The sequence below is a fragment of the Coenobita brevimanus genome, unplaced genomic scaffold (assembly GCF_032717465.1).
Source record: "Coenobita brevimanus isolate Jiangsu-jjx unplaced genomic scaffold, ASM3271746v2 jjx.HiC_scaffold_2682, whole genome shotgun sequence".
Taxonomy (NCBI): domain Eukaryota; kingdom Metazoa; phylum Arthropoda; class Malacostraca; order Decapoda; family Coenobitidae; genus Coenobita; species Coenobita brevimanus.
In genome coordinates this window covers 58758-76434 of record NW_027643634.1, presented here as the reverse complement: position 1 = coordinate 76434, position 17677 = coordinate 58758, and the positions used below count along the sequence as shown (strand labels likewise).

Genomic DNA, 17677 nt, shown 5'->3' with positions numbered 1-17677 from the left:
CAGAGTTGATGAGGCCTTTCATCCTGGAAAAGTTATTCAGTTCAAGAAAATAACAGGCCTGGGATATGTATATTAAACTCTCTCTCTCTCTCTCTCTCTCTCTCTCTCTCTCTCATGTATGGTATTATCATGTATGAGATTCGTCTGTAGTATGAAAATTGTTATGGTGCCAATAACAATTGTAGTATAGTAGTAGTAGTAGTAATAGTAACAGCAGTAGTAGCAGTAGTATCGGTACTTCACATTACAACTCCAAATGGGACCTTGTATTATGAAGATTGGTACTGATCTTCACACTATAATATAAAATATGGATGGAGGTGATCTTAAGTGAAAAAAAATATTATTAGTAGTAATAGTAGCAGAAGTAGTAACAAAAATAAAATTTTATAATAACAATCCATCCATTCATCCATCAACCAATCCAATGTCACCCCACGAGAAATGTAGGAGCCAGGGGCTAGGCAAGCTGGTCCTGGCATTTAAGATGAGGGTGACCAGCCTCACATCCTTGAGTGGCAATAAACCCCAACAATAAACCCTAATCATTCCTTGGATATAAACATGCACCGGCTCAATCTGATTGGAGCACCTTAATTACCCACTAAACCACCAGGTGCCATAATTTGGTTATATGGTTACCACCCAGCATAGTAAATGGTTTCCAGGTGTAAAGGAAACCATTTGGCTTGTCACTCAGTGCAGAGTCACCTATAGTGAGAAGGAAGAGGAAAGAATGAAGGAAATAATGAAAGAAGAAGAAAGAAGGAAGAGAGGAAAGTGCAGACACCAAAGCAGCACTACATTGAGTGAGTGGTTGGTGAGGCGTCGCGTAGGGATATTATAATAACAATAATAACAATCATCATCATCATCATCATCATCATAATCATCATCATCATAATCATCATCATCATTATCATCATCATCATCATAATCATCATCATCATCATCATCGTCATCATCATCATCATTTGGACCCCCTTTCCAACCCTGGGGGCAGGGTGAGGGTTAACAGCGTCCAGAGAACCTACATTTGCCCAACCCAATGGGCCACGCTTCCATTCACTCATTGTTCAAGCCTCCGGAATTCTGGCTCTATCTGACACGCCAAAACCATTCAACACATTCTGTAGCTTCACATAAACGTATCCAAAGAGTCAATCCAGACGCTGTCACATTAAAAAGGGGTGCCAAATCCCTGATCATGCACTTCTCACAACATTCATCTAGCCAGCTCAGTCTCTTGTCAGTTCCCTAGCCTCATGGACTTCCATACCTCTCTTCCTCACACACTCATCCACCATATCCCTCCACCTTCTCCTTGGCCTACCTCGCCTCCTCCTTTCTTCAAATTCGCTCAGATATATCTTTTTCACCACCCTGTGGTTATCCATTCTTTCCAGATGACCATACCATCTCGGTACACTCTCTTCGATTCTGGTGTCCACAGACTTCCTCACTCCGCACCTTTCACGAATCACATTATTTCATATCCTGTCCACTCTCTGTACTCCACATACATTCCTCAGCAGTCACATCTCTACTGCTCTCACTCTTGACTTTTCATTTTCATGCCACACCATACTCTCACATCCATATGTTAAAGTTGGCACTAACACTCCTTCATGTATGCATCACTCAGCTGCAGCACTCAAGCCTCTGTTTCACGTCAAGGCCTTCATTGCACCAGCTACTTTCCTTCCTTGTGTCCCACTACTTTCCAATTCAGCAGATTTTCCTCTCTTTTCTATCACTGTACCCAGGTATTTGAACTCTCTCACCAATTCCAGTCTCTCTCCATTCACTGTAACATCACACTGGGAGACTATCACTTTACTCCTTTCTACATTTACCCTCAAGGCACGACACTCACAGACATCAGCACAATTCTGAATTAGACTACCAAGCTCTTGTCCGGGGTTTGGAAGTAGCACTGCATCATCAGCATACAACAAATTTGAGATATTCCATCCATCACCATTCACTACCACCACAATCCCTCTTTCCATTACTCATGTTTTGACTTCTCTCATCACCTCATCCATATATATATTTAACAATCATGGGGACATCACACAACCTTGTTGCATGCCCACACCGACTGTGAACCATCCACTTCGATGCCCATTTACCCTTACACATGCTTCACTACCTTCATTAAAACTCGTGACGGCACCTAGCAGCTTACCATCTACACCGCACATGCACAAAACCTTTCACAGTCCTTCTCTGTCTTCTTTGTTGAATGCTTTTTCCAGATCCATAAATGCCATAAACACCTTATAGTCCTTCTCACAAGCCTTCTCCACTATCTGTCTCACTGAAAATATTTGATCCACACATCCTCTGCCACTCCTAAAGCCACCCTGTTCATCACTCACTAGGACTTCTGACAACTCTCTCTTACTTTCTCTACAATAATTCTTCCATATACCTCCCCTACAACACTCAATAACTTATGCCACAAAAATTCTTGCACTCACTTCACTCACCTTCACTTTTGTACAGGGGTACAATAACTGCTTTTTTCCACTCTGCTGGCACAGTTTCACTCATCCATGCCTTCTTACATATCCCCAACAAGCACTTCATTCTGCTCTCTTCACTACACTTTTTCATCTCTGTATACACCTCATCAACTCCAACTGCTTTCCCATTTTTCAGCCACTTCACAGCGTTCTTCACCTTTGCAAGTGCCACGTTTCCTGGCACTGCATTCCTTCTCTGTACACCCCCAAAACCAGTCATGTTAATTGTCGCTTTGCTCTCTCCATTCACATTCATCAGACTTACAAAATACTCTTCCCTCCTGGTCCTTACTTCATCCCAGTGGGTCAATAATATACCACTTACGTCCTTCACACTTTCACATTTCTTTCTGCTGTCACTTCTACATTTCTGCACCTCTTTCCAGAATAACTTCCTATTTTCAGAGTAATTTTCATTCATTTTTCTTCTTAGATCATCATTTACCTTCTCCTTTTTCCTCTTCACTAGTCTCTTTATGTGCTTCTTCTCTCAGTACATTCAGTTCTTATTTCAACTGGACTCCTGTTCTGTAACCTCTCTAGCCACTTCTTCCTCTTTTCCTCCACTGCTCTCTTAACCTTTTCAAACCACCACGCCATACCTTTCTTGTTTGTTTGTTACCCTTGCCACACCACACACTGCTTTTGCATTCCTAACTATGCAATCCCTATATGCATTCCACAAGCTGTCTAGATCCTTGCATTCCTAACAATGCAATCCCTATATGCATTCCACAAGCTGTCTAGATCCATTTCATTCCAATTCGCTTATTCTAACTCCTCCCCTACTTTGGTCCTGTATTCATCTGCCATTTCTTTGATCCTCAGCGTCTTGACATTCAGTCTTTCTCCCTGACTGCTCCTCTCTCACCTGGTCCACCTCACTTGTTTCAGCTTGATCTTGCACACCACTGTCATATGATCTGACAGAAACTCCACATCGTCCTCTCGCTGCCCTCGTATCATCAACCATTCCCATCATCGACCTCTCCACGAGCACGCAATCAATCATGCTCCTTTCAACATGATCCCCGTTCCATCTATTCATATCGCCCGTTACGATCACTTTATAGCTCTTGGGCATTTCTCCCATTGCTTCATCCAGCTCATCCCAAAACCTGTCTTTCTCTCTCTCACTCGTCATCACACGGTGCATAAGCTACAATTACTGCCACTTTCACCTACTGAAACTTGAAGTTGACATACATAGATCTCCAGCTGACACATTTGTAATCTCTTATTCAGTTCTGCCACATTTCATTCATCAAAAAAGCAACTCCTTCCCTGCATCTTCCTTACCCATTCATGCCCGATCTTACTTATTTCACACCGTCCCACTCCTCCAGCTCACATCCTTTCATTTTTGTTTCACACAGTGCCATCAAGGAATATCTTGCACTCCTGAACACATTCGCCACTTCCACCCTCTTGCTCTCCTCATTCACACCTCTCACATTCCACATGGCCACGCGAATCTACCCATTTGGTTGGGGTCCTGGGCAGGTATTGGGCCCACTAAGGCTCTCTGAAACATTTGCCATGATTAAGTGATTTTAGATAGGGGAATCTGAAGGACTTTTAACCTGGCCAAAAACCCTGATTATATGGTTACCACCCAGTGCAGTAAATGGTTTCCTCGGAACATGAAACCATTTGGCTTGTCACTCAGTTTAGAGACCATAAGGCATCCCTGCAATGAGTGAGTGGATGATGGGTGCCCCTACCTACAACCAAGAAAACACTAAGACCTTCACCTTATTATCCAATCATGTACCTCTTCTTAACCAATGCTAAATTATTATAAGACAAATGAAGAAAATTGAGAAAAAAATATATGATACGAAACAAAGAGAAAACATAAAAGGTGTATTGGTGTTGTGGTGAGGAGGGGTATACTGAGATGGTCTGGGTATCTGGAGAGGATAGGGGATGACAACTGGGTGTAGAAAGTGACAAGTATGAACGATGGGGGTAGGGTTGTGAAAGGCAGACCAAAAAAAGACCTGGGATGAGGTCATAGAGTGTGACCTCTGGGATAAAGGACTGAATAGGGAGGCTGCCAGGGACTGAGCAGCACAGACAGCTGTAATTAAGTGACTAAGTCTGACTCATGCAAGCATGTTGGAGCCTTTATAGAGAAAATTAAACAAAATAGACAGACAAGAAAAATGGAAATGACAAAATAAAGTTGATAAAGTTAAAATTAACCCAACCTAATCTAACTTAATCTCATCTAACCCAGTCTAATTGTATTTAACCTCACAATCTCACGAAACCTCCACATACCTAACTTAACCAATTCTGACGCATCCTAACCGCATCTAACGCTACCTAATCCTACCCAGTCTCACTTAACCATACCATACCTGACCTAGCCCAACCCAGTCAAGCCTAAAATGACCTAATCCAACCGAACCGAACCCAGCCTAACCCAACCAAATAAAACCCAACCCAAAACCTATCAAAACCGACGTATTCTAAAGCAATCTAACCTAATCCGTCTATATCTAGTCGAACTGAACCCAACCCAACCAAAAATTACCTAATCAGACCAAACCCTGCCCAAAGTGACCTAACCTAACTTTCGATCGGCTATAAATTCGCTATGAGAAAATCTTGCTGCCTGACAGTCTACGGATGTCACATTCCAAGTTTCGCCTGTTCTGTGTACAAGTATAGCACAGACAGCCATAATTAAGTGACTAAGTCTGACTCATGCAAGCATGTTGGAGCCTTTATAGAGAAAATTAAACAAAATAGACAGACAAGAAAAATGGAAATGGCAAAATAAAGTTGACAAAAAGGAAACAACAAAAAATTGTCTATCCATCTATCTATAGCCAGATCCCATAATGAGTTTGTACTTAGAGAGTTATCTCTAACCTGTTCTTTTTTTTCTTTCTAGGTGAAGATGAACGACACGTGAGTAGCGGCCACACGTGTGAGTATTACACACACACACACACACACACACACACACACACAATGTTTTATTCGCCCCTGTGTAGAGTATAACTCTCTTGTGTGGGGAGGCTCCTCACATACACTCTTCTCAACAAGGTGGAGTCAAAGGCTTTTTGTCTCATTAACTCTCCTTCTGGAACGATGCAGGAATGTAGAAGTGAAAAAAAGAAAGACAATGTGATGGTGTGAAGGATGTAGGTGGTAGATTATTAACCCATGGGGATGAAGCAAGGACGAGATGGAAAGAATATTTTGAAAGCCTGATAAATGGGAATAGAGGGAGCAGAGTGGCTGTGAACATGATTGGTTTTAGGGGTGTGCAGAGAAGGAATGCAGTGCCAGGAGACGTGACACTCGCACAGGTGAAGAGTGCTGTGAAGCGGCTGAAAAATGGGAAAGCAGCTGGGGTTGATGACGTGTATGCAGAGATGATTAAGTGTAGTGGTGAGAGAGGAATTAAATGCTTGTTGGAGATATATAAGAAGGCATGGATGAGTGAAACTATGCCTGCAGAGTGGAAAATGGCTGTGATTGTACCCCTGTAAAAAAATAACAGTGAGTGAAGTGAGTGCATGAATTATCATGGCATAAGTTCACTGAGTGTGGTAGGGAAGGTGTATGGAAGAATTATTACAGAGAAAGTAAGAGAGAAATCAGAAGTCCTAGTAAGTGATAAACAGGGTGGCTTTAGGAGTGGCAGAGGATGTGTGGATCAAATATTTGCAGTGAGACAGATAACAAAGAAAACTTGTGAGAAGGACCATAAGGTGTTTATGGCTTTCATGGATCTGGAAAAAGCATACAACAAAGTGGCTGCATGAGATCAAGTAGTGTCTAGAGTTGTCATTAGGCGACCGAAGCCGATGAATGCAAGCATGTCGATGTCTTTGTAATCAGTATCATACAATACAAAAAGGTAGCCAAGACTCAGACCCATACATTCTAAAGGGGGCAACATGGGATTGACTATTACCATTTACTCTCTCCTATCTCTAAATGTTTTGGACTATGATAACATGGTCTTGAATCCCTACACTCCAAAGAGGGGAGTAACTCTTACAGCTTCACGTTTCTTCAGGTGGGAGGGTGAGGGTGCAGGAGAGCCAGGCAGTGAAGAGAGCATGGACTTGTCTGAAGGTGGCAGCAGCAGCAGTGGTACCCTTGCCAACCAGTCTCCCCTCTCAGATCACACATCCATCCCACCTCCTATTTACTCCTACCAGCAGTCTGTTCGAGACCCTCTCAGGTTCCCCATGCAGGTAAGACTTTAGTGATACAGACTGCACTGAGGTAATGATAATGTATACATTGTGTGTGTGTGTGTGTGTGTGTGTGTGTGTGTGTGTGTGTGTGTGTGTGTGTGTGTGTGTGTGTGTGTGTGTTCTTACCTAATTGTATCTTCACAGGAATGAGTCAAACTTGTACTGTCCCATATATTAAACCATTTTTATCATACATATCCTTAACACTTTTCGTACACGTAAGAGTTATATGCGGTGGCTGAATCGGTAGAGAGGCGGCTTGCAGTCCTGATGGACCCAGGATTGAATCCCGGCTGGGGCAGGGAACAGTTTAAGGATTTGAATTTCCTAAAAAGCAGACTTTCCTGATCTACCAGATGACCCGCCGACATGTCATAAAAGTACCCCCGCTAATACCAGTACACCAGTCCTGTATGAGACAGCCCTAGCATGTATTCAATATGGACAGTGGGTGTTAGTGCCAAAGTGGTGACATTTAAGGATTTGAATTTCCTAAAAAGCAGACTTTCCTGATCTACCAGATGACCCGCCGACATGTCATAAAAGTACCCCCGCTAATACCAGTACACCAGTCCTGTATGAGACAGCCCTAGCATGTATTCAATATGGACAGTGGGTGTTAGTGCCAAAGTGGTGACATGTGGAGGTGTAGGAGGACTACTGGGCCTTGGGATAGGCCACTGCCCCCAAGAAATAGGCCCTGAACCTCTGCTCAGAGTCGGACACGTAAAAAAAAAAAAAAAAAAAAATGCTAATGACTTTTGGGCCATTGCTCTGGCACAGTTGTTATCAAACCATTTTGGAGAGTTTGATCTTTTACTTAACTGTTGACCTGGTATGAATAAATCTATACCAGGCAGTATTAAGTCATTAATGTGGGACTGGACAGAATTGACATCACTAGAGAAGATAGCCTGCCATGGAATGTCAGCAAGATAATCAATGTGCCATTGGGTCACCTTGACAGGTTCAGAATAGGGAGGTCTGGGGGGCTGACTAATGAGGCTTTGATGAGACTGTGGTCAGAGGATCCAAGTGGTGACAGTACTTCTATCCTGTATTGATCTGGATTATTTGTCTGGAACAGATCCAAGAGATGGGCATTATGGCCAGGATTATCTGGTATTCTGGTTAGTTGCTTTACCAACTGTGTGAGATTAAATGATTCTGCAAACGGCTCGCACTCTAGACCAGCATCGTCAATCCTGGCAGAATGCAATAACCATTCAACATTAAGTACGTTAAAATCACCCAAAATGGTAATCTTGGTGCTAAGGACAAAGTTAAAGTTACTCAGCTGTGTGGATATGGAGTCAAATACACTGGGTTCTGAAGAAGCATTGGGGGAGTGATAGACTACACAGACACATTTGGTAATATTTAGATAATTTAGTTTATACAGTGAGTAATCAAAATTAGTTGAGGTGAAGTTTAAAACAGTGTCAACTGCATATTCAGATTTGGTATAACAACAGGTGCCGCCCTTGTTACAGAAGTTTGTGAAGAGATGGTAACCAGGAAAACAAAATGGGGAAATTCGGTAGAGGGACAAATTTGGGGTTCTGTGAGGAACAAGGCTAGAGAGGATATGGACTGTAGGAAAAAATGAACTGAATTTTAATTGGTACCAAAAGCACGGACACTGGCGAAGAATAAGGCTGCACCTGCTCTTCTCCGCTGACAAGCAAGAACAGAATTTGCAACAGTTGCTGCTGGTACAGTCGCTTCATGGCAACCAGGAGGACCCTGTGCTGCCAGCCCTACCTTGCCAGTGGTGGCAATCCGAGATATCACCTCGTTTGCTGATGTTAATGTAGCGGCTATTGGTAAAGGGAATGGAAATAGGAGGTGTGATATTTTACATGCATATAGTGTGGTGTAGACAGTTGAAGGTACTGGTATTAAGAGAATATGCTGGCCTACTCTCTGTGTAAATGAAAGCACTGAAAATGTTCAAGCAAAGGGTGATGGTAAGGATCAATTCCTGAGGGCTGGTGAAATGAGGGCTCCAGCTCTCCCTGGCACAAGCTTGCCCTCCACCTCGGAAGTGCCGCCCTGTTCAACTGGTGCTACAGTCTACTCCTGGTAAATATTCAAAATAAAGAGTAAAAAATTAAAATAAGGAGTAAGAAATTAAAGTTTCTTATACAACACTTGAACTTGTTGTGTACAGTAAAGCAGTATAGTGTCAGACAGGTTTTTTTTCTTTTAAACTATTCTAATGCTAATACTATCTTCATTGCTAAACAATTCACCATCAATCTGCCTATAGCAAGACACCTTAATCATGGAAAACATAATCACAAATGAATCATCTCCATGTCACCCTGTCCTCTGCCAAGAGGCTGCTCTCTCTCTCTCCAACTCATATCCCCTCTCTCATATACCTTTCCACCCCATTCCTTCATCTCATGCATGGTCTCCCACTCCCCCTACCCTCGGCCTCACTGACATTCCCTCTCCTGGTCAGTCTGTCATTCTCCATATTTTCAACATGGTTAACCATCTCAGTGAACTGCAGACATTAATGCTGTGTTCAAGCAGAATGGGCGCCTGGTGGGCGCTGCGATGGAGGAGGAGGAGGAGATGTTTGCCCTCAGTGGAGTGGAGGCCCCCATCGCACACAGGGGCACACCTCTCAACCTCACATATCCAGAGTACACCCTACTTGACACAGAGATCTATGAGCCAGAGACAGGTAAGGTACAGTTAGAGACAGGTAATGTATTCCCAGACAGGTTGTGTACAGCCATTTGCAAAACTTTACATCTTATCATCTGCAGCATCCATCTGCAATTCTCATTCCTATCCTCAGCATCACACACCCGCAGTACACCGTGCCTAACAGAGAAATCTGTCGGCCAGAGACAAGTAATGCACAGTTCCTGACAGTAATACTGATCTTTTTTTTTAATGAACATTTATGAGGTACAGACAGACAGAGACAGCGATCTATGAGCCAGTGACAGGTAAGGTACAACCCTCCCTCCTGCCTCCCCAAGTTCTGCATTTAAAAGCAGGCTTCAAGTTTCTACAGGGTGATTCAATACTCTGATGCCTAAGAATAATGCCAGTACAGCACACCACCATTATCCGATGGGGTTAAATTATGAAAAGTGGATCTGATAATGATTTATGGGATACCGGGACAATTAAAACATGGGTTTAATAAGGCTATGTTTGAGGCCAAGTGGAACCCACACCCTTCCCCCTCCATAAAAATAACAACAGCAACCTTAGACATGTGGAGAGAATGGAGAATGAAAGACTGACTAAGAGGGTGTATGTAGGTGAGGTGGAGGGAGGGTGAGGGAGGGGTAGACCAAGGATGAGGTGGAGGGATGGAGTTGAGAGGTATATGAAGGAGGGGAGAGTGAGTTGGGGGGAGGGTAGTCAAATGGTGGGTGACAGAGTGACTTGGAGGCGTTTTGTCTGCGGCCACCCTTTGCGGGATTTGGGTGTCGGGCTATAGATAAATAGATAGAACCTTAGACTGGTCCCTAGACCTCCTTTAATGCCTTAGCTGACTACTTTCCATCACCGTATCACCTATGAGTATGACTGAAAGAGTGATCAGAGGTTGAGTAGATGTAACACACTAACCAAACAGGTGTAACTAACCTTATTGAGTACCAGGTCCTGTTTAGCCATCATCATGGGTCTCTTTGAGGCTGGGGGATACGTGGTGTTCCAGGGCACTCACTCGTCATTGCATTTGCTCTGGCAAAGAAGAGAAATCTAGTTGACAGGAATAAATGTTTGTTTTGCCAGACAAAATTACTGTGCCTGCAATTCCTACATATTTATTTTATTTTCTACAAAACAGCTGAGTGGTGAGTGAGGGGTGGAGTGACAGTGATCAGATGGGGAAGAAGTAGATGCAAGGGCTGTGGCTGTAAACACAGCTGACGTTTGTGGGCATAGGAGTCATAATAATTCTGCTGTTCAGTACAATATTTCCTCCCATATCATCTATCTATCTATCTATCTATAGCCCGACGCCCTAATTCCGCAAAGGGTGGCCGCAGACAAAACGCCTCCCAAGTCGCTCTGTCACCCACCATTTGACTACCCTCCCCCCAACTCACCCCCCCCTCCCTCATATACCGGTACCTCTCAACTCCATCCCTCCACCTCATCCTCGGTCTACACCTCCCTCTCCCTCCCTCCACCTCACCTACATACACCCTCTTAGTCAGTCTTTCATTCTCCATTCTCTCCACATGTCCAAACCACCTCAGTGTATTTCTCCTAATCATCTCAACCACATCTACATCCACCCCACAACGTTCCTTCACTTCTTCATTCGTCAACCTGTCCCACCATGTCACTCCACATGCTCCTCTCAAGTAACTCATTTCCACTGCTCTCGCTCTTGACTTGTTTCCCTCTTGCAAGGTCCACACCTCACTTCCATACGTCAGGGTAGGGATCACAATACCATCATGCAGAGACTTCTTAACTTCCATACTCACCTCCCTATTTCTCATCACTGCTTTCAGTGTACCAACAACCTTCCTTCCCTGCTGTACCCTTTCACATACTTCATCCCCCAAAGTTCCATTCTTACTCATCACACTACCCAAGTACTTGAATGTACTCTCATTCTCCATAATAATAATGTAGGAAAGAATAAATTTATGGCCTTCAAGAGGAATGAAGTCAATGAATGTACAGTGAGGTAGGATGACGAGGAAATGGAAAATGTGAGTGCATTTAAGCACGAGTACTTGGGTAGTGTGATGAGTAAGGGTGCGAGTCTGGAGGATGAAGTGCTTGAAAAGGTGCAGCAAGGAAGAGAGGTTGCTGGTTCTTTGAAAGCAGCGATAAGAAATAGGGAACTGAGCATGATATTTAAAAAAAGTGCCTGCATGATAGTACTGTATTGTGATGCCAACTCTAACATATGGAAGTGAAGCTTGGACCTTGTTGGAAGGACACAAGTCATGAGTGATGGCAATGGAAATGAGTTATTTGAGAGGAGCATGTGAGGTTACATGGAGAGACAGTCTGACAAATAAGAAAGTAAAAGAGCACTGTGGTGTGGATGTGGATGTGATAGAGAGCGTTAGGAGAAATACACTGGGGTGGTTTGGCCATGTGGAGAGGATGGAGAGTGAGAGACTAATGAGGAGAGTGTATGTGAGTGAAGGGGAGAGGGGGAGAGAGAGAGAGGGAGGGGGCAGCTGAGGATGAGATGGAGGGATGGAGTGGAGAGGTATATGAGAGAGGAGGTTTTGAGCTAGGAGGAGGGCAGTGAAATGGCGGGGGACTGGGCGACATGGAGGCCATTTGTTTGTGGTCACCCCTTATGGGATTGAGCCAACTGGCAATAGATAGATAGATGGATAGATAAAATAGTAATATTAATAATACAGTAAAAGTCCTCCAATCCGACCACCAATAATCCGAAAATCCCAATATTCAGAATTTGCCAAGGCAAAAATTTTCTATTTTTTCTGGTGTTTTTCCAATTCTTCTGGGCTATATCTAAGGATTTATCTGGTTTGGACTTGCCCATGGACTTGGATATACGTGCCTTCATCTATTCATCTACACTTCTATGCATTTCCAGTGAGTAAAACAATAATTCATATCATTTATGTGTTTATTTAAAGATCATGTACATATTTGAAATGTTTTCAAAGGCCCCTCTTAATAGTCCTAAAAAAAACAATCAAAAGACCCTTAGTTCCATGTGATTCGTATTAGAGGACATTTACTGTACTGTAATAATAGTAATAACAATACTGATACTAATCCTAATACTAATACTAATACTACTACTACTACTACTACTACTACTATCTATCTTCCTATCTATCAACTCCCAGTTGCCTTGATCCTGTAAAGGGTAGCCACAAACAAATCACTTCCACGTCACCCTGTCCCTTGCCATTTCACTGCCCTCCCCTCAGCTCACACACCCCTCTCACATACCTCTCCATTCCATCCCTCCATCTCATTCTTGGCCTCCTCCTCCCTCTCCCCTCCTCCACCTCACTCACATACACTCTCCTCATTAGTCTCTCACTCTCCATTGTTTCCACATGGCCAGTGTATTTCTCCTAATCCTTTCTGTCACATACACATCCACACCACAATGCTTCTTCACTTCCTCATTTGTCTGTCTCTCCATGTAACTCCACAGGCTCCTCTCAAATAACTCATTTCCACTGCTGTCACGCTTGACTTGTGTCCTTCCAACAAGGCACAAGCTTTGCTTCCATATGTTACAGCAGGTTTCACAATACTCTCATGGAGCGGCTTTTTTTACTTCCATGCTCACTTCTCTATTTTTTATCACCGTTTTCAAAGCACCAGCAACCTTTCTTCCCTGTTGTACCGTTTGAAGCACTTCATCCTCCAAACTTCCACCGTTACTCATCACACTACCCAAGTACTGTACTTAAACAGACTCACATTTTCCATTTCCACATCATCCAACCTCACAGACCATTCAGTGACTTCATTTCTCTTCAAGACCATAACTTTACTTTTCCCTATGTTCACCTTTAGATTCCATTTCTTATACGCTTTCCCAAACTCTTTCACCAAGCCTTGCAGTTCCCCTTTGTCTTTTCTTAACAATACAGTACCGGTATTATCTGCAAACAACAGAACAGGAAGTTTCCAAATGCTGCTCTCTCTCATTAGGGCTGCACCAGTATTCACTGCCCTACCTTGCATCTCTTTTATAACCCTATCCATATACAGATTGAACAGTGATGGAGTCATGACACATCCCTGTTTGAATCCAACATTCAGATAGAATAATTCACTCAGTTCACCATCCACACGCACTGCAGCCTTAGCACCCTCATACATATTCTTCACAGCATTCAGCAGCTTCCCATTTACTCTATTAAGTAAAAGTCCTTTAATCCAACCACCAATAATCTGAATATCCCAATACTCCAAATTTTTTGAGCTGGCAGATAATTTTAAATGCAGTAATAAATATAAGTGTATTAAGTGAAAATTAAGTGAATTACAGTAAGTTACTGTTTAGTTAACTGAGTGAAAACTAAGTAAATCAAGTGGATTTTTTCTCTGGGCTTTGTCTGGGCTTTATCAAAGGATTTATCTGGCTTGGACTTGCTCTTGGACTTGGAATAACTGCCTGCAACTATTCAGCTACACCTTTATGCATTTCCAGCGAGTAAAACAATGACCCATATTATATTAAGTGTTTATTTAATGATCATGTACATATTTCTAATGTTTTCTGAGGTCCCTCTCAATAGTCAAAAAAAAAAAAAAAAAAAAAAGGTGTTCAAAAGACCCTCAGTCCCCTGTCATTCAGATTGCAGGACTTTTACTGTATATTTTTAATATTTTCCACATGCTATGTTTATCCATTCTGTCATATACCTTCTCCAAATCCATGAAGGCTGCATACAACTTCTTTCCCTTCTCTAGAAACTTTTCCACTAAAGACCTAAGGATGAGTACCTGATTTACACAACCTCTTCCCTTCCTAAAATCTCCCTCTTCTTCTCCAACTTATTCCTCTGTTATTTCTCTAACTCTGTCAGTAAACATCCTACCATACACTGTTCCCATTACACAAATACCCCTATGATTGATACACACTTCTTTTTCACCTTTTCCTTTGTACAGGGGAAAAATTATACATGACTTACAATCCTCTAGGATTCTATCTTCCTACCAAGCCAATCTTCACATCTTCCATATCCATTTCACTACTATCTCTTGCCCATGCTTTAGCATTTCACCACACACCTCATCAATTCCTAGAGCTTTCCCCATTTTTACTTACTTCATTGCTTCCACTACTTCCATCCTACTGATCTCTTCCTCCCTTCTCACCTACCTCCTGCTCCCAGCCACTCCCAAGCCACTTATACTCACATTACTTTCATTCTCTATGTTTAACAGTTCCTTAAAGTGTTCTCTCCGTCTACTCACTTTTTCTCCCCTCTCCACCATCAATCTACTATTTTTATCTTCCACTCTCCTTCTAACTTCTCTATCATGATGATAATAATAATAATAATAATAATAATCCATCCATCCATCATCCAATCATGTAATAATAACAGTAATAATAATAATCCATCCATCCATCCATCATCTAATCCTGTGTTGCCCCACGAGGAGAGTAGGAGCCCTGGGCAAGGCAGGTTGGTCCTGACATTGATGATGAGTGTGACTGGTCGCACTCATCCCTGAGTGGCATTACATGAGCAATAAACCCCAACCATCCCTTGGATATAAATTTCCATCGGCTCAATCCGATTGGAGTGCCTTAATGACCAACTAAACCACAGGCGCCATAATCTGGTTATATAGTTACCACCAAGTGCAGCATTTGGCTTCCTGGTGTACAGGAAATCATTTGGCTTGTCACTCAATGTAGAGTCACCCGCAGACCGAAGGAAGAGGAAAGAAAGAAGGACAGAAAAGGAAGGATGGAAAGAAGGAAGGAGGAGAGGAAAGGGCTGGCACCCGCGAGCAGCATTACACTGAATGAGTGGATGGTGAGTGCCCCTACCTACCACAGAATAATAATAGTAATAATTATAATAATATTAATAATAATAATAATACAAATAATAATAATACACCCTTCAGCTTCACACACACCCTGAGTACACCCTTTCTGATATAGAGACAACATGAAAGAGGTTATAATATTCATGCATTATACATACTCTTCTATATATTCTGTAAATGTTAGTGGACATGGTACATGTATGATGTTAAGCAAGTTACAGACTGAGTTTGATGTAGTGTCAACTGGATGGAGAAAAGAAAAATGCAGTTTTATAAATTTATGCCTACAGAGGTTGTGGTCAACAAAATGTCTACTTATTTATCAACAGCATGCCATCATTATATGAATGGGATGCATTTTTGAAAGTGGGTGGGAATGCTCACCATCCACTCACTCAGTGTAGTGCTGCTGTCGGGTGTCTGCCCTTTCCTCTCCTCCATCCTTCTTTCCTTCCGTCCTCTTCTGTCTTCCATTCCTTCATTCTTTCCTTGTCTTTCTGCCTATGGGTAACTTTACACTCCTTCTTCTGTCTTTCTTTCCTTCATTCTTTCCTCTTCCTTCTGCCTGTGGGTGACTCTACACTGAGTGACAAGCCAGATGGTTTCCTGTACACCAGGAAATCATTTACTACACTGGGTGGTAACCATATAACCAAATTTTGGCTCCTGGTGGTTTTGTGGGTAATTATTGCACTCCAATCAGATTGAGCCGGTGAAGGTTTATATCCAAGGAGTGATTGGGGTTGAGTGGTGAAGGTTTATATCCAGGGGATGGTTGGGGTTGATTGCTCATGTAGTGCCATTCAGGGATGAGTGAGGCTGGTCACTCTCATCTTAAATGTCAGGACCAACTGCCTAGCCCTGGGCTCCTACACTCCTCAAGGGGCAATGTAGGATTGGATGATGGATGGGTGGATGGATTGTATAATAAATGATTTTTTAATGAATTTAGTGTTCTAGCAATCATATACTGTAAGTGAGGAAATGAACATACAGGTATAATGAGAAAAATGGGCAATGTAGCAGTGAAAAACACCAATGAAAAAAATGTGCTAAATGTTACAGTCATAAAAGCATGTGATCATATAAGTCAATTGTAAAAAACAGTCTATAATTTTAACTACCAATCTGTCTAATCTACTTATTCATCCAGTAAACTAAAGCATCAGTCTATCTGTTAATTTCTCTTCCTGTCAACCCCCCTTCCTGTCAACCCCCAGTGGACTTCCCAAGCTCCCCGACAACCCTCCGATACCTGGTGGAGCCTGGCAGTGAGGAGTGTGGGGGAGTGCGACTTGCAGAGAGGGAAGAAACCTCACAGCCACCTGTCACCCCTACAGAGGACGATTATTCTCTCTACACCGCTGTTGTCTCACCCCCAACCGGCCAGGTCACCCTTAGGAAAGGTAAAGGATCATCATTATTCTCATCATCAACTTAGGATATGTAAAGAATCTTCATCATCATCATCACTGTCATTGTCATTATCATCACTATAAACTTAGGAAGCATAAAGGATCCACCACCACCATCATCATCATCAACTTATAATACATAAAGGACCATCATCATCATCACTGCCAACATTATTCATCTGAAAAGGAAGAACATGGTATTTAAGGTAGAAAATCAGACAAAAAGGGAAAACAGGGATATCATAGGTAAGCAGTATATGAAGAATGATGAAAAAATGGTAATGGTAGACAGTGAAGATATTAAAGATCCCTGGAGAGAGCATTATAACTGTTTGCTGAATGAGGAGTCTGACTGGAACAGGGAAAGTTTAGAGTCAGCAGATCCAAAGTTTGGCCCTTGAACTTTGATTGATGATACTGGGAGCAGAGCGATAGGCAATATGCAGTTGGGGAAGGTGGTGGGTGTTTCTGGATTTACTGCTGAAAAGCTGAAGGCCTCAGGAGATATATATGAGTGGGTTTAGTTGCTGATTTATTCCCAAATTCATGGAAAGAAGCCAATATCCACCCAGTTCCGAAGAAAGGAAGTTCGTCTGACCCCTCCAATTACAGACCAATAGCTATCACATCTTCTCTTGGTAAGGTATTTGAAACTTTAATTAATAAGCATATTGTTAAACATCTTGAATCCAACAACTTAATTAATGATAGACAATACGGTTTTCGCCACGAAAGATCCACCATTGACATACTCAATCTCTTAACTCATACCATCCATCAATCAATAGATCTTTTTGGAGAAACTCATGCAGTAGCTCTTGATATCTCTAAGGCTTTCGACAGAGTATGGCACCGTTCCCTGCTGTCCAAACTCCCTTGCTATGGACTAACGTCTTTTGTTCCTTTGATTTCTTCTTATCTTAGTGACAGGAAAATAAGAGTAAAAGTAGATGATGTATATTCGAATTTCCACTCAATTAACGCC

General features: G+C 42.4%; 1 protein-coding gene across 1 annotated transcript in view; it reads left to right on the top strand.

The window, feature by feature from the left end:
* Window positions 1-5437: 5437 nt before the first annotated feature.
* LOC145389989 (uncharacterized) overlaps window positions 5438-17677 on the top strand; it is a gene marked incomplete at its 3' end in the record, with an annotated part of 61200 nt that continues 48960 nt past the window's right edge. The window contains exons 1-4 of the mRNA XM_080265083.1: window positions 5438-5453; window positions 6574-6754; window positions 9302-9455; window positions 16498-16683. Of these exons, the coding sequence (XP_080121209.1) occupies window positions 5443-5453; window positions 6574-6754; window positions 9302-9455; window positions 16498-16683 (532 nt within the window). The remainder of the gene's footprint in view (window positions 5454-6573; window positions 6755-9301; window positions 9456-16497; window positions 16684-17677) is intronic.